General features: G+C 37.5%; 1 protein-coding gene across 11 annotated transcripts in view; it reads right to left on the bottom strand.

The window, feature by feature from the left end:
* Positions 1-26371, bottom strand: part of Trpm3 (transient receptor potential cation channel subfamily M member 3) — a 473683-nt gene that overhangs the window by 233896 nt on the left and 213416 nt on the right. For all 11 annotated transcript variants that reach the window (XM_090329658.1, XM_090329656.1, XM_090329657.1 and 8 more), the window contains exons 2-5: positions 23943-24022; positions 21723-21927; positions 7371-7584; positions 3931-4055 (exon numbers count right to left, since the gene is read on the bottom strand). In XM_090329658.1, coding sequence (XP_090185784.1) covers positions 3931-4055; positions 7371-7584; positions 21723-21927; positions 23943-24022 — 624 coding nt within the window. The remainder of the gene's footprint in view (positions 1-3930; positions 4056-7370; positions 7585-21722; positions 21928-23942; positions 24023-26371) is intronic.

Below are 26371 nucleotides of genomic sequence, written 5' to 3'. Positions count from 1 at the left end.
TATGGAGATAGTTCCCTAAGCCTTGAGAAAGGTTTGCTACTCTTCATTGAGTAAGTTTTCAGTGCTATGAACATTTTTCTTCTCCTTTGAGTATTCTAAAAATGTGGATACTTGTTTATTTAATGGTATCCCAAAGGTTTTGAATCTCTTCTTTATTATTTTTGTTGTTGATGATGGGACTGTTTCAAAAGGCCTGTTTTCAGGTCCAGATCTGATTTTTGCTTGTTATAGTTGATTTTTGAATTTGACAGTCAAATTTTTCATTTGATCCCTTGAGTTGTTCACTTCCAAAACTTATTTTCAAATCAGCCTCTTCGATGATTTTTCTCATTCAGGTTTTGTATTATCTTCCTAATTTCATGCCTCTGTTTACCTGTAGTCTCTTGGAACTCATTGAACAGCACTGTAAGCATTCCTTTATTAGGCAATTCATATATCTCTTCTTTTTTGGATTTATGGATAGAATGTTTGTTTTTAGAAATGTCATATTGCTTTGCTTTTCTGTTTCTTCTCCTTCATGAACATTAACACATCTGTTGGAATAGGCATCTATTCCACTTTCATGACTTGGTAATTTTAGTCTCTTTCTCATGAACATATATCTGGGATTGATGGTTTATTAGGCACTATTGGCTTCATTCCTAGCTTAGCACTGTGGTTTCTTTGGCTGTGATTACTAACTCTGGGCACTGAGTATACATTGGTGGATTTGTAGAGACCATCTGCTTTGGCAGGACATTATTTATGAGTCAAGACACTAAAGCAGTCTAGGCTAGTGGGAGGTAGACAGTAGAATGCCCCTACAGGATTGATGGAGATTTCTTTAGGCACTTTTTATGTGGGCTCTGTTACTGGGAGTCCCATGAACAGGAAGGAGCCTAAAGTACTTGTCTTTGACCAATGACTCTGGCCAAGACAATGCATAAGATGAGCCCATGGTAAGAACTGTAGCAGTAGTGCATGCCACATATGGTATGTAGGTGGGATACCAGTGAAAACAGCATTGGCAGGGAAGCACAGGACTGATTTTTTCCCGTCTCTAGTGATGACAGTGCGTATCCAGGATGGAGGCTGCTCAGAACTTCTTGTTTCTGTCTCTGGCGCTCTGTGTGTAATGGGATGGCAATGGGTGGAACTGAAGCTCTTCCATCTGTAGCATTCACTGAAGGATGGACAGCCACAGAACCATGATGTTCATTCTCTTCTCTGTTAATAACAGGTATGGGAACGACGTGGGCACCCACCTTCAGTCCTCACACCAACAATGAATCCCTAAGGGACTGGGCATGCCCTTGTCACAGAGGACAAATGTCCTCTCTTTCCTTCTCAGTCACATATCCATCCACGGCAGGATACCCAATGGATGTAGAGGCCATACTTATCTTTCTAGGTGCAGTTGGGCAGTAAGGTGACTACCTAAACATCAGTACAATAGAATGTCTGTGGGGTCCAGGAGATGAGAATATGCAGGCATTTCTAACCTTTGGAGAAAACCAAGCTCAGGCAATAACTCCGTTTTCAAGGTAGTTCCTGGTTCCCTCGGTGTTCTCTGGAAGATGATGTGAGATTCTTTTCCAAATATGCAGATTTCAGGTTACCTTTTTAGGCGGGCTGCAATACCATGTGGATTACCAGTAGATTGAATTATGCCCTAGTAGAGATTGTTGTAACTCTTTCATCTCATCCATGCAGAAGAGAGATCCTCTTATACTGGCTGTGGATTCAAAATGGCAAGTATAGGGATATTTCATGTGTCTTCTATGCAGTCTTCTAGGTTTCTAAAGTTTACAGGTTCTAGTCTCTGTGTTGCTGAGTCCCATCATTGTTTTTAGTGTCATAAAAATCAAACTACATCTACATATCTGTTACTTTGGTTCTTTGTGATGGAGGAGGTGGTGTTAGGTATTGGGTACCTATTCAGCTATCTTGGAATTTTCATTTTGAATCTTTTCACTTTCATCTCTTTACCAGCTTACCCTGTTCTTTGTGAGCCATGGTTTGCTTTTATTAGACCCCTGGGAGTATGGATGATCAAAGCACATTTAGACTGAACAAATGAGTGGTGTTTCCTGCCCTCTGGGCTTAGTACAAGACCATTTTAATTGGGACACATGCCAACATCTTAAAAGTGCCATTGACATTCAATGGGGGAATGTAATGGGAGAGGAAGAAACATGAGAAGGAAATGAAATCAGAGGAAAAAGTTGCAAATGGAAGATAAAGAAATAGGACTGAATTTTTCAACTCACCAAGGCAAGTAAATATAATTGAAGTACTGATTTTCCATAATCACATGATAATCACATTAGTATTTTGTTATTCTATCTCAAAAATAAAAATAACCAGCTGCCATTTGCCACAATTTACTGGGATGCAAAAACTCTAAACTAGTACCCTAAATTGAATAATAATTCATGTTTATGGTAAAGATCCTGAAGTTATAAACACTTGAAAATGACTACTGTAGCATAAATATATTAGCAATACACTATGTTAATAAAATATACTATTAAATGCTTAAGGTATTCATATATCTTTAGCATATTGTAATTCTTTAAGAGATATTTTTAATACAAGTTCAATGTGAACATTCACTTATAAGTCAACCCAGAATTAAAGACAAGTATTTCATAAAATACAGGTTCCAGATACTTCGTAAAATAAGTCAGAAATGTCTACTTTTCTAGCCAATTCTGCCTACCTAGAACTTTGGGAACCAGTGCTTGAGGCATTTAAAGATATAGACAAAGCAGCCAGTAAACTTCGGCTAAAAACTATTATACTGTAGAAATTGGTATCTCATTTCCTATCCTATGTCCCCTGGATAGATCAGCATTTCTACATGTGATTTGATAGCCTTGAAACCAAATTGCATGTTTTTTATCATAAACCTTTAGGATTTATTTTTTTACTTCTTGTCTTGATTTGTTCACTGTGCCATTGGTCATATAGTGTTTTGTACTGCATTTAAGAAATACTGTGTTGGATTGAAATGAGATAGCTGCATTGTAGTGCATCACGATACTTTTTTCATTTTTCCTTTTTTGCTAGTTAGCATATTTACTATATTCTATAGCAAGTATTGATCGGAAACAAAAGGTTGCATTTATTTGATGTTGAGAACTGTGATAAATAGTGAATGACTAATATTACTAGAGAAAGAAGAATGAGACCAAATATGACAATTTGTTCACACAGTGTAACTAAACTTCATACTGATGGAGTTTTGAAAATTATAGTGGCTGGTAAGAGAGAACAATCTTCTAAAGGAAGTTAATAATAAACCTTTTTTTTTTCCTTTTAAAATAAGAAGGTTGCTAGAAAGAAAAGCAATGACAGTGACTCAGGAAAAATAATGGTACCAAATGGTCTAAATTTCTGTCAAAATTGTTGCCTGGTTGGTCAGTATGTGGCCCTGGATATCAGAACAGGAAATTGAAACTGACATTTTGAAGTAAGTGGGAAGTAAAGAATCCATCTGTGCCCATAGCTTTGCCAAGCATTTAACAAAAGAAAGGCTGGCCAGAGAAGCCACCAGCTCCAGTGAAAAGCACCAATCCTTGCTGCTCTCCTGAGAGAGAGATAGAGGTACTCAAGCAGCAGTGAAGCTGGAATCCCGCATTCATGTTGGAAACTGCTACTCAATGTAAATGAACTTTGCCATCACTATGCCCAAATCACATGGTTCAAGCAGGGAGAAGTTGATTTGATACGTGTTGTTTTCTAACTCTCTTGATTACAACTGACATAGGATCTACCTGGACAGATTTTTAGAAATAACTAGTTACTCAGTTGAAATCACTCCTCATAATCATTTTCACTTTGGTAAGTGGGGAGGCAAAAGAATACTATTACAATTAACTATTAATTTTTCTCTGATGAGAGCCCCTCCAGGAAAAGGCAAGTGGAAGACCAGTCTCCGAGACTTACATCTCTTCCAATCAGGTCCTCTTGGTTTTCCACAATCCCCCAGGGGGCAATACCTATGGTACATATCTTCCCTCGAGACTTTGAGGCATGGTCCTTCAAGGCATCTCCAACATGACGAATAACACCTAAGAACAGAGAGAGAAGCATTCATCTTGTTCTTTCAGGTCATGGCTTTTCCATTGTTCTATAGGAAATTGTGATTCCTATTTCTCCCATAGTTAAATCAATTAAATATACAACTTGACACATTTTTGTAAGAATTACATATTTTTTTCCAGAAAGACTATTCATAAATGGTGGCTATACTGTCAGCTATTTACGAGTTGATATGTACTCTAGAAATTCAGTTTTTATTCTAACTTACATGAAAAATTCCAAAGCACTTAGTATTAGTAACAAGAATAAATTTAATTCTTAAGGAATGCTAGAGAATCTTTTTCTTAAAAGCATCATGATTTGCTTTTTCTTAAAAGCATCATGTGACTAAGAATCAACATCTTAACTATACAATAAGTACAAAACATAATGATGGTAAATCTACATTACAGTTTGTAAAATAGGGTTATACAGATAGTGACCTAGCCCACATTTTATTAATCATAACCAATATTTCCATTTATAACATAAAACATAGAGTGCTTAGTTATAAAAAATGTTGGTTTCCTATATAGAAAGCTTATACTAAAATCCATAAATACTCCATACCATCTCTTCTACAATTCTATCTCTCTGGGTGCATATGTGTAAATGTGTGTGTGTGTGTGTGTGTGTGTGTGTGTGTGTGTGTGTGTGTATGTATACTTGAACTCGGGACCTCATACTCTTGCTTGGCTTTTATTTTTTATCAAAGCTGTCTCTCTACCACTTCACCTACATTTCCAGTTCCTTTATCATTCTAATCTTGTATCTCATTTATTATAATGCCCTTCATCCTCATATTTAAAACTGAAGAAATTTGGTTTGCAAATAGTAGGGAACCTAATTTGTCATTTCACAAACCATTTAGAGGATTAATTCCTTACCTATTAATCTCTTTCTCAGGTGGTTATTTCTATATAATACTTGTAAGATATATTTTCTAAAAAATATTTCTACTTCTCAATATTCTACCCATTCCTCACAGAAAATTCATACTTAGTGCCATTTTATATAGAACATTGAGTTGGGCTTCATTTCTTACCCATTGTGCATATTGCAAGTTGTGTGTCATGAATAGCTCAATATGTCACTGAACATTTCCTACAGTGACTCATCACATATGAGGATGTATTTTCCAATAGTGAAGGCAAAAAGCCAATGTGTTTCTCTACATTGTGTGCCCCAAGGGATAATGTAGCCTAAATAAGGGCCCAGAAACTGCTCAGAACTAACTAACCACACAAATCATAGCAGCCAACTTAATTATGGGAGACAATATACATGTTTCAATAACTCAGTTGTGAAGTGAAACACAAGATCAAATAGGAAGTCTCATTTTTTTGGCCAGTCCTGGGGCTTGAACTGAGGGCCTAACCACTGTCCTTGCATGTTTTTTTTCTCAAGGCTAGTGGTCTGTCACTTGAGCCACAGCACCACTTCCAGCTTTTTTCTATATATATGGTACTGAGGAATTGAACCCAGGTCTTCGTGCATTCCAGAAAGCACTCTACCACTAGGCCAAACTCTTGGCCCCTAGAAAGTCTCATTTTAAATATAAAATAAAATAGGGTAAATGGCTACTAAATCATGTTGAGATACCTTTGGCAGTATTGGGAAAAGGTCACTTTTTACTTGCTAACTTGTGTAAGGACCATTTAAATGTGACTACTACCAAAACAAACCTACAAAAATTATGTAGATCAGTAGACACTAATATGAATATAATGCAAGGACTATCAGTTTTAGATAAGAAGTTGTAGTTCATGGTAGGTCCTCAGTTGTCTGCGATTTTCCTACCCCTCCTACCTAGTTTTAGTATTCATCATTAGATTCATATTTTAGGCCAGAGATTAACTCTGCTTTATAGTATTTAGGCTATAAATTCTTCTTTTGGTAGTGAATACATTGTGCAAAAGAACAAAAGCAATAAACCATATCCCAATCTATTAATAGTAAAAAACCGATTAGAATTTCTTTTGAACTTTTAGAATCTTTTTGGTTGGTGTCCTTGTGTCACAAGGCAAAAGACTAAATATTTACAGCATTGTACTTCTAGTACAATGCTTAAAGCCTGACTTGGTCATTTAATCATTAGCTGCTGGTCACTGTAGGATCATCTATAAAGAGGTGATTGAGCAGTTCAAATTAAGAGTACATTTAGGGACCGAGTCTAAATTTCACACCGAGTTCACTGCCCAAATGTGCCTGTGGAGTTGTATTCGTGTTGTTAATAAATTCTAGATATATAGGAGGTTTTACAGTACAGATCTCACACAAGCATCATGTAAACAAAACCCATAAACAAAAGTGAGATAACATGACATTTAAATCTTAGTGTTCCAGAATTTTGTTCAGAAAGTTCCACTACAAATGTATCTATGTATACCTCAGTAGTTTTTGAGCCTTATGACAAGTCTGCATCAACTTGCTGCAATTATTATTTAAGTTATGCTAACAGGACCTTGACTTAGGCTGGGGAAATATGCTTACCACAATCTCAGGGGTTCAATCCATTATCTTGTATTTGAATACTGTTTCCACAAAAGCACTGTCTATAAGTGGGTTTCTAAGTAATGATTTATCAGAATGCCTGAATCATAATATAGAAACTCATTTGGCAGATAGGAAAATGTATTTATAGTTGAGGTGAGGTGTATTATCCATTGGTGCAGAATGATTTAATGAAATGTTTAAAGTAATAAACACATAACAACCTAGATTTTCAGAGACTCAGATACAAATGGCATTTCAAAAAAAAAAAAAAAGGAAACCGGAAAACTGGAACATAGCCTCTGATTTAAAGGAGAAGTTATTCTTTAAAAAAATTATTGGATATTGGGACTGAGAGTTTGGCCTGGTGGTAGAGTGCTTGCCTAGCATGCATGAAGACCTGGGTTCAATTTCTAGGTACCACATACATAGAAAAAATCTGGAAGTGGTGCTGAGGCTCAAGGAGTAGAGCTCTAGCCTTGAGAAAGTCCAAGGACAGTGCTCAGGACCTGAGCTCAAGCCCAGTACTGGCAAAAAAAATTATTAGATAGTTATACAACTTGAACAACTGAAAGCATTCTATGAAATTCCATTAGTTGTGTTTACAAATTCTGCACTATCAACCATTAAATATTCAATCTGCTTCTTGTGAAAAATAACTGTGTGGTATCATTTAGGGAAAGGCCGAAAAGAGTTTCAGTGAGAAGAAAGATTGTTGAATTTGGAGGAAAAAAATTAATAAACTTGAAAATAATTTTAAGTATAATTTTCTCATAGTTCTATGCCTTTGCTCTCTGTTCCACTATAGTTACCTGTGTTAACCCCACCAGTGAATATCCATGCTCCAGTTGTCATGGCTGCTTTGATGAGTCCCTTTCCAAAGACTTGTTTGAGTTTTGGCTGGAGTTCAAAGTTTTGCAGGCCACCATGCACAGAGATGAGGAGTTTGGGAAGCTCCAGTTGCCATTCCTTAGTCATCAGGTGTAGGAGGAGGTCAGGTTTCGTATCAAAAGATACTCGCACGTACTAGGAAAAGAAAGACAGTGAGTCAGTGAGACAGGCAAAGCTGCACTAGTCTGATGTACAGATTGCAAGTGTGTGTGTGTGTGTGTGTGTGTGTGTGTCCCTAGTTGAATAAAATGTCTCATGTGAAATCAGATAGTTTTAAAAGGGGCGCTCATTTCCTTACCAGATAAATTACAGAAGACAAGGAGAATAACCACTTTTAAAGTTTTCCTTAAAATATCTGAAGGCTTGACATTTTCTAAACTTAAAAAAATACACATACTTAATTTTTAAAATGTAGTTTAATACAGAGCTTTTGTATGACAAAGGAAATAGCTAGCAAGTTAAATAGAAAGCTCACAGAGTGAGAAAATCTTAACTAACAATAAAACAAAGGCCCCCTATCTAATATATATATATATATATATATATATATATATATAAATTCAATCTCTCAAAAACACATCTTCAAGGAAACAACCATCCCATTAAAAGATGGGCCAAAGACTTAAAGAGAGACTTCTCTGAAGAGGAAATACAAAGAGCCAATAGACACATGAAGAAATGCTCAACATCTCTAGCAATAAAAGAAATACTAATCAAAGCAACTTTGAGATTCCACCTCACTCCAGTTAGAATGGAATCTAACAAATTTAATAACAACCAATGCTGGCATGGATGTGGCCAGGAGAGAACACTACAACACTGTTGATGGGAGTGTAAACTCGTTCAACCACTATGGAAAGCAGTATGGTGATTCCTCAAAAGACTAAACATAGAGCTCCCCTATGACCCAGCAATTCCACTACTTGGCATTTACCCAAATGTCCAGAAACAAGGACATATACTAAAGCCACTAGCACAACGATGTTCATTGCAGCATTATTTACCATAGCAAAGATATGGAACCAATCCAGATGCCCCTCAGTAGATGACTGGATCAAGAAGATGTGGTATTTATACACAATGGAATTCTATGCTACCATCACAAGGAATGACATCACCCCATTTGTAAGGAAATGGAAAGACTTGGAAAAAATCATATTAAGTGAAGTAATCCAGATCCAAAGGAACATAGGCTCAATGGTTTCCTTCATTTGTAATAATTTGTACAATCCTAGCAGAGGATTATAATAGTGCAAAATCTAGGTACATAAGGTCATATAGGATGAGACTAAATGAAAGGATCTCTAGGATATGGGAACAAGAGTTTTATCTTGTGTGATTGCTTTTCTTAATGTACTATGTTATTTCTCTTCTGTTTTGTTGCCCTTTGGTTAATCTTATATTGTTACTATACCTGACTGTGTTACCTGGTATATTGTATATACATTTGATTATTTGAAATAGGAAAGGGAAAGGGGGAAACAAGGTGATTGGGAAGGGGTTGGAGGAGGGAAAAGGAGAAAAAACATGAGAAGGGGTACCAATGTGTGAGAAGTAATGCACCTGGTATCTGGCGAATGGAATTGTAACCCCTCTATACATTACAATAAAATATTAAAAAGAATTAAACAATGAAGTATAGTTTATGCACAATTTTCCTAGAATTAGTTCTTTGTCCAAGTTATCATGTGACTATTTTACTACTATTCAAATTTATGGAAAGGTTCATATATCTCTAGTATTTTTAGTGGGAACCAATTTGGAAATAAACTAGAGGCAGGTAAAATTGTATTTTCATGTTTTGGTAATTCTATTATTTTGTAAGGTTGTGAGTGATTCTATGGTAACAAGGAGACATAGCTAATTCTCTTACAAATATATCACAGACATTTTATATTTTCAAGACAAGTGACAAGAACCACGGCAATTGCTGCTACAGAATAACTTGGAAATTAATGCTTACAGCAAAAACTAAGAGTTTACTAAATGCAACAGGAAGTAAAATTACTAGACAAGTGAAATGCTTTAGATTCAACATATAGGATCCTATACAAATTCAATACTTATTAATTACATAAAGCCTCGTGTTTCTAGCCAGACACAACTAAAATATTAGCCAAAAAACCTAATGCCCTTTGAAATACATGATTGACATGGAAAGAAGGAATATTCATTCATATCCTAAACAAAACAGAGCTGGAATCTCAAGAGAGCCTGGAATACAAGGTTGGCCTGAAGGTTACTCCTAAGCTCTGCAGACCTTGAAATCTCATTTAATGGCTTCATGCTGATGAGGGAGTTCAATAGAAGGAAGCTGAACTTCTGGAAAAAACTCCACTTTGAAGCACTGGGAAGAAAACAATGCATAACTGCACTGGAGACAGTGACAACAAAGCCTGCTGATCTCAACCATCACTCAGAATGGATGGTGTGGTTTGAGGTATGCAAAGCAGAGAATTCATGTACATAGTCAAATTGAGTAATGGCGGTGGATAACTGGAAACAAAAGCAAAAGCAAATTTTTTAGGGAGGGATGTGTCATGAATAGACATCCCATTGCCTCGTGGGAAAGTAAATATGCCATAATAACCAAGTAAAACAATGAGAAAACAATCAAGCTGGGCATTGATGATTCATGCCTGTAATCCTACTCAGGAGTCTGAGTTCTCAGGAACACAAGAGTCCATGAGTCTGTTATCTCCAATTAACCTCCAGAAAACCAGAAGTTGCACTGTGGCTCAAAATAGTAGAGTGATAGCCTTGAGTGAAGACAAGCTCAGGGACATCACCCAGGCCCTGAGTTCAAGCATCATGGCTGACAAAAAATAAATAAATAAATCACAAGTGACACAAGGAAATAAAGCACTATGAATGAAAACCAGTGGAAATAATGGACAGCAGAGTAAGATCTTCATCTAAGATGATGAAATGATCACAGAAGACAAACATTGTTTTTAACACATTAAAATGAATCCAGGTGAGTGATTAGGAGAAAGAAACAGGAAGCAATACGGTATACTATGTCCATTTGAAAAAGTCAAAAAGAATTTATTTAAAAAAAATCTAAAATGTTAAAATTCCAATGGATCCATCACAGAACTGACACAATCGATAATAGTTTCAGGAAATAAATCAAAGCACCCTTGGTTAACAAAGAACTCAATGCCATAAAAGAAAACTAAGAAGACGAAGAGAAAATCAGAATGCTAGGCAAAAATAAAGCAATATGATCCAGGAGTTTGGTCTAGTGGTAGAGTGCTTGCCTAGCATATACAAAGCCCTGGGTTTGATTTCTTGGTACAGTATATACAGAAAAGGCCAGAAGTGGTTCTGTGGCTTGAGTGTGAGAGTACTAGCCTTGAGAAAGCCCAAGGACAGTGCTCAGGCACTGAATTTAAGCAACAGGACTGGCATGAAAGAAAGAAAGAAAGAAAGAAAGAAAGAAAGAAAGAAAGAAAGAAAGAAAGAAAGAAAGAGAAGGAAAGAAGGAAGGAAAGAAAGAAAGAAAGAAAGAAAGAAGTAACAAAGGAGTAGCAATACTTAAAAGAGATGTAGGTAGAGTATTGCTCAGAAATATTCAAGGATACTAATTCTTTTTTTTTTTTTTTGCCAGTCCTGGGCTTGAGCTCAGGGTCTGAGCACCGTCCTTGGACTTTCTCAAGGCTAGAGCTCTACCACTTGAGCCTCAGCACCACTTCCGGCTTTTTTCTATGTATATGGTACCGAGGAATCGAACCCGGGTCTTCATGCATGCTAGGCAAGCACTTTAACCACTAGGCCAAACTCCCGGCCCTTCAAGAATACTAATTCTAAAGTCAAGGAAGTTCAATAAATCTTAAGCACAGACACTTCACAGATCACACTAGAGGAAAGGATCATTTTGAAGAAGCAATTATGAAACAGGCTGGTCTATTCGTTTTTTTTTAATGTAGTATCTGAGCCTGCATGTACCTACAATAAGTCACATAATAGTTTACAGTAAACAATTTTACAAGTAGAAGTATACGGCAAAATGATGATTAAAATAAAGAATAGTAAATACATAAAACAGTAACACATTCATTTACTAGAGCATTTTGTACTGTACAAAATATTATGTTCAGCTGGGCACCGGTAGTCCAAGTCTGAAATCCTAGCTACTGAGGAGGCTGAGATCTGAGGATCACATTTTGAAAGCCTGGGAAGAAGAACTGAAGCTATCATCTCTAATTAACCACCAGAAAACTAGAAATGCAGCTGTGGCTCAAAATGGTAGGGGCTAGCCTTGAGTAAAAGAGGCAGGGACATGATTGGGAGGGGGTGGGGGAGGGAACTGGGGAAAATACATGAGAAGGGGTATCAATGTGTGAGAAGTAATGCACTTACTGTCCGCTGAATGCAACTTTAACCCCTCTATACATTACAATAAAAAAAAGTCAGAAAAGTCAGGGACAGTGCTTCAGGTCCTGAGCTCAAGTCCCATTATAAATAATAAAACATAAAAAAATTATGTGTTTCATTTTGATAGGACTGGCAACACAGGAGATTTGTTTAGAAATTAGTACCACCACGATAGTGAGCATCATGTTTTACTACGACATTTAGCCTTTTTTATGATGTCAGTACATCGTAGGTATCGTTCAGCTTCACTATGGGTGACCCACCATTGAAAAAATTCATTACATAATATATGATTACAATTAGTTTTCTCCATCCTTCTCTTCCTTTACCTGTAACTAATTAGTTTCCTAGCCCTTATTATCCATTCCTTAAGCTACTGCTTTTCAGTCAGGGCTACCTGTTCCTTCAGGTGCCATTAAACAACTTACATTCTCCTTTAAGGTTATCAGTTTGAATTGTGACAATTGCTCCCTACTGATTTCTCTAGCCCTGAGCTACTCTCTATGGACAGTAACAAGCAGACTTCTTTCTCCAGTCCCTGCTGCCTTTTTAAAAAAAAATCATATTATTTCTCAACTTAAAAAACTTACAACACAAACTTATTCTGCAGTTAAGGATCATCTCTAATTTGTCCTTATTGAGAGGTTTGTGGGGTTTTTGCCCATCACTCCCTTGTGCACTTGGCTAATGCTGGTCCTCAAAGTCATGGGTATTGAAGTCATCTACCTTACCCTGACAGAAATCATTCTCATCTTTTGAAGACTTTTCGTCATTCACAATGACTTTCCCCGAAAATGCAAGCCCACGCTGATACAATGTGACTCCCAATCAAATTTATTTTCTGGTTATTTCTCCAATGTGTCTTCCATTTTGTAAACTTTGAAGGAGAGACCTTGTTGAGCCCTACCACATTATTTTTACATAAACCTTTCAGCTTTGCTATGAAGCAGTCACACTTGAATAAAAGAAACTTAGAAGTAAGCCATCATGAAACCATTAAGATCAGCCAGTTCAGTCCAGGTTTATAGGAAAGGACCCAGAGACCCCAAGAAGAGGCATCATTAAGATCTCAGAGTTGGTGATCCAACAGTTCATCAATTCCTAAAGTCAGATTACTTATAGATACTGTTCACATCGAAGGCTCTGGCCTGAGCTTTGTTCTCAACCTTCCATCACTCATCTGGTGACACTGCCATCAACACAGATTCTGCTACATTAAGTCGGGGGATAGGGCTCGAGGTTCTGTATTGTCTAACTGCTCCTTGGGGGAATATGAGCATCAAAAAGGATGACATCTCTCCAGGCCAAATTCCAACTCCTGTGTACTATGGTCTGAATATATCCCCTCTAGTTCAAGTAAGCAAAACCAAATCTTCAAACAGTACTGAGAGGTGGGGCCCTTAAGAAGTGTGGTAGGCAGAAGGGTTCTGTCTTTTCATTGGATTCGTCCTGTTACTAAGAGTGAGTTCCTGATAAAAGTGTGTGTATATGTGTATATGTTGGGTGTGTATGTGAATGCACATGTATGCACACATGTGCCCTGTGCCATCTTCTCCAATGCACTGAGGCAGTAACACAGCCACTGGTAGGAATAACTCTCCATACCTAAGATTTCACAGCTTCCAGGATTAATCAAGAGCCACACCTAACTATCCAGAACTTGGTAAAGGCTGGTATATAATAGAAAGCCTTGGACCTTTGTTGTTGCCTATTATTTGTGATATATTATGCTTTTCCCTTGAGAAATAAAATAGGGGAGGGAAAAACTGGGAGAGGGCAAGGGAAGGTGTGACATTGCCAAAAAGAAATGTACTCTTTACTTGACTTATGGAACTATAACCACTTTGTACATCACCTTTATAATAATAATAATAATAATAATAATAATAATAATAGCACTTAGATGAGTCAATTTGCTATTTCTTTCTCATTTTTAGTCATTGGTATATAACAACTCAAGTAACTTATTTCAGGGGTAGAAGGGTCACTAAAAGCAGGACTGAAATATTTTGAGGTTATCTGAAAACTTCAGTGTGTGTGTGTGTGTGTGTGTGTGTGTGTGTGTGTGTGTGTGTGTGCACCCATGCATGCACATGTGTATATGGCTCCTTGGGCTTGAACTCAGGGCTTAAATGCCATCCCTGAGCTTTCTTTGCCTAAGTCTAACACTCTAGCACTTGACTCAGAGCTGGGCTTCCAGTGTGGTGGTTAAGTGGACATAAGACTCGCATGAAATTTCCTGCCTGGGCTGGCTTTGACCATGATCCTCAGATCTCAACCTCCTGAGTAGTTAGGATTACAAGTCATGATAAACTAGCACCCAGCAAGATTGCAAAATTTGAATCATATCACCAAGAATGTTAGCTTATAAAATATGTCATACTCATAATAATACAATTATAACATCATACTACTCAGTAGGTGCTTATAAAGGTTACCTCATGTACTAAATCAGCAGTCTTATGCACATAAATGTTTGGACAATTTTTGCTAAATGGTCAATGCAAATTGAAATTCAGAGTTATTTTGGTTATGAAGATAAGCTATTTTGCCTGCCTGCTCGTGAGCCTATTAATTGCTAAGAGATGATTGTTCCGAATAACAAGATTTCTTGATGTCGATATCATTTGTGGTCACTTGGGAACTACTCTGACATAGAGCTCCTATTCAGAAATTTCCCTGAGCCTTGCAGCCACACATTCCAGCAGCAGACATGAGTATTGCAACCATTTGTACAGCATCAGCATCTGTCCTAAATGGGGCAGACCCTGATCACATCACAAAAACCATACAAATTAAATTGTTGAAAATGCATGGTCAAAAAATGGAAGTTGAACAAAGACGGAATTTGGCATCACATATATGTTTTGTGTAAACTAGCTCAAATAACTTGTCTTTCGCTCCTTAACTATTATACGTTTTTTTCCTTTTTTTGTGGGTCATGGGGCTTGAACTCTGGGCCTGGTGCTGTCCCTGAGTTCTCCAGCGCAAGGCTACAATTCTATCCCTGGGACTGGGTGTTGTCCCTGAGCTCTTCAGCTCAAGACTACCTCCCTACCCTTTGAGTCACAGCCCCACTTTCCATTTTCTAGTGATTAATTGGAAATAAGAGTTTCATGGTCTTGAGTGCCTGAGTTGGCATTGAACCTCAATCCTCCGACCTCAGCCTCCTGAGTAGCTAAGATTAGAGGCATGAGCCACCATGCCCAGCTTTAACAATTATACTTCTCCCCCCACCCTTTTTCTTTTTTTTTTTGGCTAGTCCTGGGGATTGAACTTAGGGCCTGGGCATTGTCCTTGGACTTTATTTTTGCTCAAGGCTAGCACTCTGCTACTTGAGCCACAGTACCACTACTGGCTTTTTCTATGTATGTGGTACCGGGAATTGAACCAGCTGTTCATGCATGCTAGGCGAGCACTCTACCACTAGGCCAAACTCCCGGCCCAATTATACTTCTCATACTCTCAGGTTGAGGTATTATGGGCAGGAGTGACTAGTGTAAGCATTTATAAAAATATTCTTTCTGTGTTAACTAGTGCTCTCTTTATTACATGCTTTCAGAGTCTCCAATTTATCATGTAAACAGAAAAGCTGAGATCAAATAAGTTTTTCCATGCCAGAAATCATGCATCTTTACCTTTTCTACCATTAGCAGATTTATTAGGCAGCAAGATGCGTGCATCTAAGGGTTGAGTGATATTTGGAATGTTCTGTGTAAGACAGAGCTAAGCTTAGCTGAAATTGCATTGTTTGTTTCATTTCTTAGGTGCTGTAGAAGGCAGCATTATTTTTGAGAAAAAATGAACTATTTCCGAAAATGAGGGGAAATTAAATTCTGAACATCAAGTTATCCTTAGAAATAATTAACCAACCGTAGGTATTTAGCTATGGCAGCATAACTTAGATAATGTGTCAGGTATTTGCTATTGGGCCAAATAGAATTTTTTTAAAGTCCCAATAGTTAACATGAATATATAAAAATAGGGAAAATACTGGAGAATGAGCCCATAACAAATACAAAAGTATAGTAATTGACAAGTTATTAAAAACTTATTCATAGAAAGACTATCTTCCATCAGGCACCAGTGATTCATGCCTACAGTCCTTGCTACTCAAGAGGCTGAGATCTGAGGATCATAGTTTGAAGCCAGTCTGGGCAAAAAAATCCCAGTAAGACTCATCTGAAATTAATCACCGGGAAACAAGAAGTGGTGCTGTGGCTTAAAATAGTGGAGACTTAGCCTTGAACAAAATAAGCTCAGGGACAGCGTGCAGGCCCCAAGTTTCAAGCCCTTAATTGGGGTGTGGGGGGTAGGAAGTCTTCCATTTAAATAGCAGAGGACTTTGTTAAATTTGGAGATTTTATTCAGCCTACAACATGAGCAGGAGATGTTTCTGCAATGCCTCACAAAACCTGCTCCTGGGGTTTCATCACTAGAAAGGTTATTGTGCACTTATCAGTGTGATTACAGGTCACAGAAGTGTCACAAACAGCAGAAAATGCCCTGTGCTTTCCCTTCATTATGTCCACAGTGGGAACAGGCTGTTGTGCATACTTGGAACAGATAGGATTTTTAAAAAGTAAAAATATAAACCTTTGGCATTCTGAATTTGAGCTTTTGTGGAGGTCTTTGGCTCTGGTAATTTATCAGTCACCCTTTTCAGCCAGGAAATTTTTACCCATATAACTTTGTCCAAGCTGTTGTAATGAAAATGTTTCCATGAATCTGGAAAAGAGCTGTGGAATAATGAATCTGGATATATTCTCTGCCATGTGAAATGACAAGTTCTCCCCATATACTACAAAGACATCATTAACTTTTAGAAATAAACACTGGGTATTTATTAAGTAGTCTTTTGCTCTGAATAATGGACATGACATTGCTAAATATATTTTCACAGTATCCTTAATGTCTTTCTTTCATGTCTCTAGTGGAAAATGTGCCAAATCTATTTTCTGTTCAGAAATGTGACCAACATTTCATTTTTTTAAATTCTTTGCGGCCACATTGAAGGAGGGGGGGACTTGTAATTAAAGATGTAGCCAAACAGACTGCTGAGATGTCACACCAGACTGCTGAGATAATTCTGCTGATACCAGCTTTCCATATTCACAGAGCTTTTGTTTTGCAGCCTGGGTTTAATGCTTATGATGGCTTAACAGATATAAAATGTGCCTAGAAAAAATATTTGAAATTGTCTTCACTGTTATTAAATTCTCAGTTTGATGATCCACAAGACTTACAAAGTGAAATTGCCATGTTGTTTTCTCAATTTCCCAGTGGTAGATATAGCTACTTCTAGAGATGTTAAGAACACAGAGGTAAAGGTACCAAAGTAAATATGAAATTTCACTAAGCACATGAACAGGTCAGAGGAGTTAAGACTATGAAATTTCTTCCAGAATTATTTAGCATTCTTTCCCTAGAGCTAAGCAAAGAGTTGGAAGGAGGAAGGTTGGGTTTTTCCATCTTGCATTCATTTGATTAGGACTGGAAAGATAAGTGATATATTCTAGTTTCAGCCTCCATTTCATATCTAAAGACACTGCTAGTTTGGTAGCATCAGATTGTAAGATGTAAATTTTAAAAAATCGATAGAATAATTACAACACATCCCAGAAGCTTTACTATGCTTAGCTAAAACTGATCGCTTAGCAGTCTAGTGATTGGCTTAAAAAAAAAAAAAACGTATGTGAGGGAGGATTTATTTAATTTCCTATTTAGTGTATGTCAATCAATGATTTCCAGATCAAATTTGCAGAATGCAAAGATAGACAGTTTTTAAAACTCAAATTGAACCCCCAAGGCATTTTTAGAATATGTGGTGGGGGATGCTGACCTGGTCCTTTTTTTTTGTCCTCTCTCCATCCCCTCACCCCACCCACAATGTTCAGAATAAGCCTTTCATTGTGACATTCAATAGTAAGAGCTTTAAGAGTGAAAATGAGGCCTAGGGATAATTATCTAAATTATATGCAAACTATAATAAGGGGCTCAACCTGATCTAATAAGCAGTAAATAGCAAGGGAAAACCTGAAGAGAATTATGTGAATGTCTTGAGAGGTTTAAATACACGTACTTAATTAGGTTTATTCGTACAGGGCCTACAAGTCAGCTCAGCATTAATTAGAAGAGATGATTAGTAAGCAAATAAGATAGAGTCTGTATTCAAACTCAGCGCTGCTTCCTTTTCTAAATAATGTATGGAAACCTAGATGAAGGAGCCTCGCAGAGAACGCACATGGCGTCTGTTCACTGAGCCATCTTGCTGCTCTCTATGGCATTTTAGGAAAGGTTATGAGGTGTCCTATTGAAATGTCATGTCCTCAGGTAATTCAGGGTCTGCCTTTAATGGGGACAAGTGTTGGAATCTGCTAGGATGTAGCTTGGTATTGGGAAGGAAGTCAGAATCCTTCTCTCACTATCTTCCCTGAGGACCACAACTTCTCTCTGAGATGTGCTAGACTTGCCAAGATTAGAAACTAAGGCTCTGAAGTCACAAAGTACTTGACCCTATAAACCTAAGATATAATTTTGTTGTTTTGGTGATGGTTGTGGGGCTTGAGCTCAGGGCCTGGGCACTGTCCCTGAGCCTCTTTGTGCTTAAGGCTAGAGTTCTACCACTTGAGCCACAGTGCCATTTCTGACTTTTGAGTCGTTAACTGGAGATAAGAGTCTCACAGGGACTTTTCTGCCTGGGCTGGCTTCAAACCATGATCCCCAGATTTCATCCTCCTGAGGATTGCGGATGTGAGCCACCGCGCCTCTTCTAAGATGTAATTTTACAAAGACTGCTCTCAGCTTTTGATTTAATGAATGTCATGAAGTAGAACTGATTTGATAATTCTATTTCAAAATATTTCAAGACACCTTCAAAAGAAGTACAAATGTAACAGGAATTGGCTACCTTTCAGAAACTTGCTTGTGTTCCCTCCTCATTCTCCCTAATGGCTATCATCTGTTGTAGACACTTAGGACAAGAGAAGAAATGAACATTCTTTGGGAGAGTCCCTCAACTTGTAAATACGATTTTTGACAAATACATTAGAAACATCATTTTTTGCCAAATATTTTCTTTGAAGTGTGTAAGGCAACCTCAACTGATTCCATAAATAGATGTGTTCTGAACGTTAAAAAAAAAGGGAGAGGAGAAATGAAAACAAATAAAAGGCATCCTGGGAAGTTGGGTTCCAGAAGTTAAATAATTGTGAAACACTGAGAAAGTAATTGAACATCTTGGGAGTTCAGTTGCCTCATGTAGATCTGGATTAATTAGTATTTTTTTAAGCCTAGCTGAGCAGTTCAATAAACTTAGTAACTTACAAAAACTTTAGGGGTCTTGAATGAGGTCACTGATGACGTTCACCTAAATTACTCAAAGATGCCAAGTTGGAGAACCATGTGTGCAATCCCTTGAGTATCTTTAGCGCTAAAGATCTGACATGTTGCTATCCTGTCCACATTATAGGTCAGATGCTCCAGCATTCCTGCCCAGCACCATTTTATTAACACATCCCTTCCTTCAACTACTGTATCCTCTGCCCAAATACCTATAATCTGCCATATATTGGGCTCTGTCCATTTGACAGGTACAAGGGCTTCCTTTTGTGCTGCCTGGAGGACCAAGGCCATGCTACATTTTGCTTTAAAGAAATTAATAAAAAGTCAATCTACCTATAGAACCTTTGGAATACTGTGTTAAAATCATTTCAACTCCAAACCAAGCACTGGTGATTCATGTCTGTAATTCTAGCTACTTAGGATGCTGCGATCTGAGGATCGTGGCACAAAGCTGCCCTTGCAATAAACTCTGTAAGAATCATCTTTAATAAATACTAGTTAGAAAAAGCTGGAAGTGACAACTATGTCTTAAGCAGTAGAGTGCTACCCTTGAGCAAAAGACGCAGGGACAAAGCCTAGGCTCTGAGTTCAAGCCTCAGGACCGGGAAAGAAAGAGGGAAAGAAGGAGAGAGAAAAGAAGGAAAGAAGGAAGGAAGGAAAGAAGGAGGAAGGAAATCAGGCAAACAAAAAATAATTTCAATGCTGAGACTTCTTGTCAGAGCAAGGAATCAAAGGTACATTCGGTGAGAATAACTAAGTATGCCATGCCTGTGTCAAAATTGATCTCTGTCATGGCTGCTGATTCCCTCTATAAAAACCACGTACCAGCTTTCTGAAGAGGGTAAGAATCAAAAAAGGTTCACAAGTTGGCACCAAACCACTTACTCTGCTTTATAAAACCAAACCTCTGGGGCCGGGAGTTTGGCCTAGTGGTTAAAGTGCTTGCCTAGCATGCATGAAGACCCGGGTTGGATTCCTCAGTACCACATACATAGAAAAAAGCCGGAAGTGGTGCTGAAGTTCAAGTGGTAGAGCTCTAGCCTTGAGAAAACCCAAGGATAGTGCTCAGGCCCTGAGCTCAAGCCCAGGACTGGCAAAAAACAAACAAACAAACAAACAAAAAACCAAACCTCTGACATCTGTGTAACTCTGCTTCTTTGTCTACATATGAAAATCAGAACAGCAGAAGGACAAGTTTTCAACAGGGACAAAGTATTCATTTGTGTCTGGTTGGATAGCTAGCTTGGCTTTCCACTTGCTATATATCCACTAACAAAAAGAAAAAAATAAAGAAGAAAGAAAGAAAAAATGAATTTTCATTTGTCTGATCAGCCTCAGAAAGAAAGATTTGTTCCAGGAGTGAGTGCTCTCTTAAAGTTGGTAAAGTACTCTTTGTAGAGGTAATAACAAGAACAAGTGCTTATGTAACTTTACCACCATGCACTGTTCTACACACAATATAAACTTAATTTTTTCAGACTTCCCTATGAAGCATAGCAATTACAGTCTTCCTTTTACAGATGAAGAAAATGAGGCATGGGATAAATCAACTGGACAGTTATACAAATGGTAAGTGAGAGAGCCAAGATATTAACAAAATGCAATGTGGCTTCGGACTCAAAGGTCAAGCTTTGGACTAAAAGTGCATAAAAACAGCTGAAAAAGTCAAAGATAATATAACAATATCTATATATCTAAATGATTATCCTTCAAAGTATTAAACTGCATTTTTTTTGTTTTTCCATTTCAAAACCTAGGGCATATTACAATGAGTATAGTAACAGTTATACAATATAAATTAATTTACATTTATGTAGTATCCAGCACTTTTTTAATATATGTCAGTATATTTAGTGCCTTTGAATTGGGATCATGACAATGAATTCTACTGAATAGATTGAATTACCCAGGTTAAAAAAAATTAAGTAACATTTGTCATGTTACGTAACATTTATCTGGTAGTCCTGAATGAGCTTGGTCTATAACTACTATATAGAATTTTGAGAATAACTTAATCAGCATCTTGTGATAGGGAAGCAGGAAGAAAGGGAGAGGGAGAAAAAAGAGAGAACAGAAGGGAGGGGAAGGGAGAGGATAAGAGAGGAATCACCAGTGACCATTTTTAGGTTAACATGTGTGATGGGTTTTCCTTGAGTAGAATGGGGCAGTGATGGATAAGGGGCCAGGAAGGGTGCGTATGAGAAGAGATAAAAGATATTTGCATTTGATCAGGGCACAGTGAATGTATATATACAAATATCTCACCACACCCCATTACTATATATAATTAATAGCTGTTAATAAGAAAGGATTTGTCATACTATTAATCATAACAGCTACTGTGTCTGATGTAATTAAAATATCCTAGAAGGGAGGTTTTTTTCTCCTAGTTTGCAGAATAAGAGGGAAGGCATAGAAGGGAAGCTAAACACCTCACCAGCTAGTGGCAGAGTTGAGGATGGGCCTATACTCTAAATCCCAGGCTTTTAGCCATGCCTCTACAGGATGTGAGATTTCCTCTGGAAATGAATGGTGAGCTGTCTGATTACCATGGCTTTGTTGGAATGGCCGCCTCCTTGGAACTCAATGGTTCCAAAAGCATCCGTCGGGCTGAGCTGAGTGTGTTTGCTGATGGACCACTTCTCAGACTGGGTGTCATTTCGGGAGAGGCGACTTTCGTTTTTCTCATTCTGAAGCACAGAGATACTGGGAGTGAGTCCGACATGCTGGCCTATTAGACGCCCACAGCAACACCTATAACATAAGAGATTAGAAAAATGAGCCCTTTGAGTACAACTGGAATTCATACTTTAGGCTGTAGAAACCTGCAATAATCTGTCTCGACCCATTTTAGTTACTTCTCAGGTGAACGTTCATAATGTTGCTGTATCCCAGGAACTCAAGCATTACATGGTCTGTTTATCTGCTCTTGTTTCTTCCCTCCAACTTCCCATTAGCTATCCAAGCAACAATAAAAAGTCTTTTGACTTTCTTCTACCACAATTTTTCAATTGCATTACTGGGGACTGAACACCTGGGAACAAAAATTCTCCACATCTTTCCTCTTCTCACTCTTCCCATCAATCAAATGCTACCTGAAGGACACTAAACAGCTTTAAGGGAAGAACTTTAACATGTACATTTAAATGAGGAAATCTCATTTATTCATGAGTAACAACCGAACTCTCTCCTCAATTGGCATTTGCTGCCAGCTATACAATCCTGAGAATAAAAATTCCATAAGTATGTTCTTCGAAAAAAAGAAAGAAAAAGTATTCTGAATGAGTACTTAAAATCTGCATCTTCTATCACAAACATTCCTTTATGCATTACTGCTATTATTACAAATATTGGTAATGATAAATATATAACTCTCTTTTAAAAATATTAATAAGTTAGTGTCTGTTTTTAATGATGAAATATTATAGGTTTGGTGGTTAGATAATTGGTCCAAGGTCATACAACTGGGCAGGATAACTGTCTAAATTATATTTAATATTAAATTTATTAAATTTCTCCTTATAGAGGCATTTCCTGATGTGGATGAGCTAAGTTATCTTATATGATTCTCATTTTATATATTATTGATCTTCAGGAAGGTAAGTAAAATATGTAATAAGCTGTGCAGAAGAATTTGAAATTCTGCAGTATCTTTAGTAGTCTGCCAGGTTTCTTTAATTCTAGCCTACCATTCTTTTCCTCTGTAGTAGGGCATGCAGAAAAAACTAATGGAGCCTGATGCTGGTAGTTCACATTTGCAATCCTAGCTACTTGGGAATCTGGGTTAGAAATGATCATGGTTTGAAGTCAGCTAGCCACACATGTGACACTCCTTCTGAACCAATAGCTGGGTACAGTGGTTTGTGCTCATCATCCTAGCTGAGTAAAAGGCTGAAACTGGGAGGATTGTGGTTCTAGGCCAGCACAGGCAGAAAAGTTTATGAGATTCTATTTCAATGGGAAGATGAGGGGCAAGGTTGCGAATACCTGTCATCCAAGATATGACAAGAAACCTAAAACAAGCAGATTATAATCCAGGTATATGCTTAAGCAGAAAGTGAAATGCTATTTAAAAAAAAATTACCAGGGGCCGGGAGTTTGGCCTAGTGGTAGAGTGCTTGAGTAGCATGCATGAAGACCCAGGTTTGATTCCTCGGTACCACATACATAGAAAAAAAGCCGGAAGTGGTGCTGAGGCTCAAGTGGTAGAGCTCTAGCCTTGAGAAAGTCCAAGGACAGTGCTCAGGCCCTGAGCTCAAGCCCAGGACTGGCAAAAAAAAATTCCAGTTCTAAAAAGGACTAAAGATATGGCTCAATGGTAGTAGATCTACCTAGTAAACACGAGGTTGTAAGTTCAACCCCCAGTACCTGGACCTTCAAAAAATCATTACCTCCATCAATAAACTATGCAACTAAACATTTCAGTATAAATATTTTAAGAAAAAATGTCATAACAATATTACCCACTATTGTATGCAGTGATTAGTTGCTTCTGCAATGGAGGAATATACAGAGTTTTAGGCTAAGTATTAACTGCAGGCATGAAATATATGTATATAATATATAAAATAGTTAATAACAATTTGTATATAATAATACATGAATGTATGCCTCAAAAGTAGCAAGCAGTAATGAAAAATTAAAGGTGTTTAATTTGACCATGGTTTCCTTATAATAGTAGTAACTGCCATTGCAGTTTCTCTCTATAATTACTAGTACATTAGATAATAACGTATAATTGCTTGACACATTAGAGATAATAATATTACCTATGGGGGTCTTTGGTGCTGGGTATGATGTGAACACATTCTCTTTTATAAAATGCTCTTTCTATCCAGGATTTCTGAGCCTGAAAAGAGAGAGGGAGAAAAGAAAGATAAATATAAACTTTGAATATGAATAGGAAGTGACATTTCATAATCACATACTAGACTAGGATATGATAAACAGACATTATTATTTTGCAAATTCCACATGTAATAAAAATCAATGACTCATGGAATCAAATTTGGTTACAGTTATAATAATATTGAGAATTAAAGGAAATAGCCATGCTAAAAATGTTACTGGTAAATAGTAAAAATACGACTTTTGTTGCAAGTTCTCTATCACTGAACTTTCAGTATCTCCAGTCCATCATAATGATATTTGAACACAAGAAATACTGTGCAATTAACAGGGACAATGAATTTGGAAGGATAGAATTTAATTTCAACTTTATACAAAGCAAATATTCATTGGTCAGCACAAGTACAAGCACAAGATAATAAGTCTTTTATGGTTTCCATTAGATTTTTCCTTAAAGATGGGAAAGAAATAATGGTAGGGGAAATTATATAATTCAAAAGCCCTAAGCCAGGTGCTGGTGGCTCATGCCTGTAATCCTAGCTACTCAGGAGGCTGAGATCTGAGAATCTCGGCTCAAAGCCAGCCCAGGCAGGGAAGTCCATGAGTCTCTTATCTCCAATTAATTGGAAAACTGGAAGTGGCACTGTGGCTCAAGTCTAAAAGTGGTAGCCTTGAATTGAAAAGCTCAGGGACAGAGCCCAAGCCCAGAATTTAAGCACCATGACTGACCAAGAACAAAAAAGGCCTAACCATCACTATGCTTATTTTTTCCCAAATCAGAACTATTAATGCCCAAGAAGAGAGGAGAAAGGAAATGAAAACAGAAGGAGGACAAATGCCTTCTTCTTAGACCTAATGTTTATAGGACTGTCTCAGGAAGGAAATAAAGTAGTCATTTCTTTTGGTCTTTTTCTCTTGCAACATGCCTTTCAGTACATTCAGCAAACACAGCTTCCTAGAATGTGCATTTTCATGACTATCTATCCAGAAGTACTGCCACTAAGATTAGGCTTTCAATGGACAAAGGATATTCTGGCATCTCTCTATATCTTTCTTTCCTACTAGCACTGGAAATAATAGAGAATTCTCTCCTAAAATCCAGTAACCTACTCTCAAATTTTCTTCACTAAGCATTTAAAATGCAAGTGATGGCATGTGATTACTGCTCTCATCTAATATCAGGTCTTAATTCATATGTTTAAAGCAAACCCAACTGAGTGGTTTCATTTGACCTGTCTAGGTCATTGGTGTGAAGTTTCCAGACCCTGTCTTGATTTGACCTGGTACTCCAAGGTTTACTTACAGCTGTACTAAGTTGAGTTTCACTTCACTCACTCAGTGTAGCACTGGGGGTGGCACTGATAGCAGTAGTTCTTGAATAATTAGGATGATGATGCATAGTTTACAAGTGTCAACAAAGGTTATGATACAGACCCACCAAAATCAATGTCTTGTTTGGCTGATGGTCACAAGTGGCTTACCTGGTTTCTGAACGTTCACATATCATCCACACAAACAGGCACATGCCTCTGAAGTCTACCTGAAGGTCCAGGTAGACTACTGCACACTCCTGACTTAAAAGTAACACTTGCAATTTTTGTTTGCCAGTTAGTTATTAAAATGTCCATTGTAAAAGCCTTCTCAAAAATGTAGGCAAAACCAAGCAAGCAAAAAAAAAAACAAACAAAAACCCTCAGTGGGTCCATTTTTGCAACGCAAATAAGCTTAGAAACAGGGATAGCCAGGTTTTATTGGTGTAAAAAGCCTGGAAGTTAAACTCTTCATAGGTCATGATTTTCTCTAGACACTGAATACTTTCATTGATAATATCTCTTGGCAGGAAGATAGTAGAATGTTCCTCACAGGACATCTGAAACCCACATCCCCTACACCTCAGGGAGCAGAAAAAAAGAGAATAAACTTTTATCTTTTCAAAAATTTCTGCCTAGTCTTCAAAAGCATCTTTGAATTTCAAAGTGTGCTGACCAATTTCCCTTGAAAAGTAGTGTTGTTGGTAGGATTTGAGGACTGGGGTTGGACAAAGCTGTGTTAGTGGGGATTTTTGGAGATGGAGAAAATCACATGTATACTTTGATCCTCAGATCTCAGTTTTTCTCATTTCTCAAAACAGCACAAGCATAATACATGACATAGCATTGTTCTTACTATGGTTTGCTTATCGTACTATGATTTGTTGAAATGGGACTGGCCTTGCTATGAAGTTAGTATTGAATGCTTGGATGGAAATTCAGGTGTGGGACCTAGGAATTCATAGTAGCAATAAACTAGTCTGGTCTTTCTTTTTATTGAGAAACACAGAGCACCTACTAGGCCACTAAAAACGGTATAC

This window comes from Megascapheus bottae, chromosome 3 (assembly GCF_031878675.1).
Source record: "Megascapheus bottae isolate mThoBot1 chromosome 3, mThoBot2.hap1, whole genome shotgun sequence".
NCBI lineage: Eukaryota > Metazoa > Chordata > Mammalia > Rodentia > Geomyidae > Megascapheus > Megascapheus bottae.
Note: the sequence above shows the minus strand (reverse complement) of the source record. Positions and strands in the feature narration are given on the sequence as shown.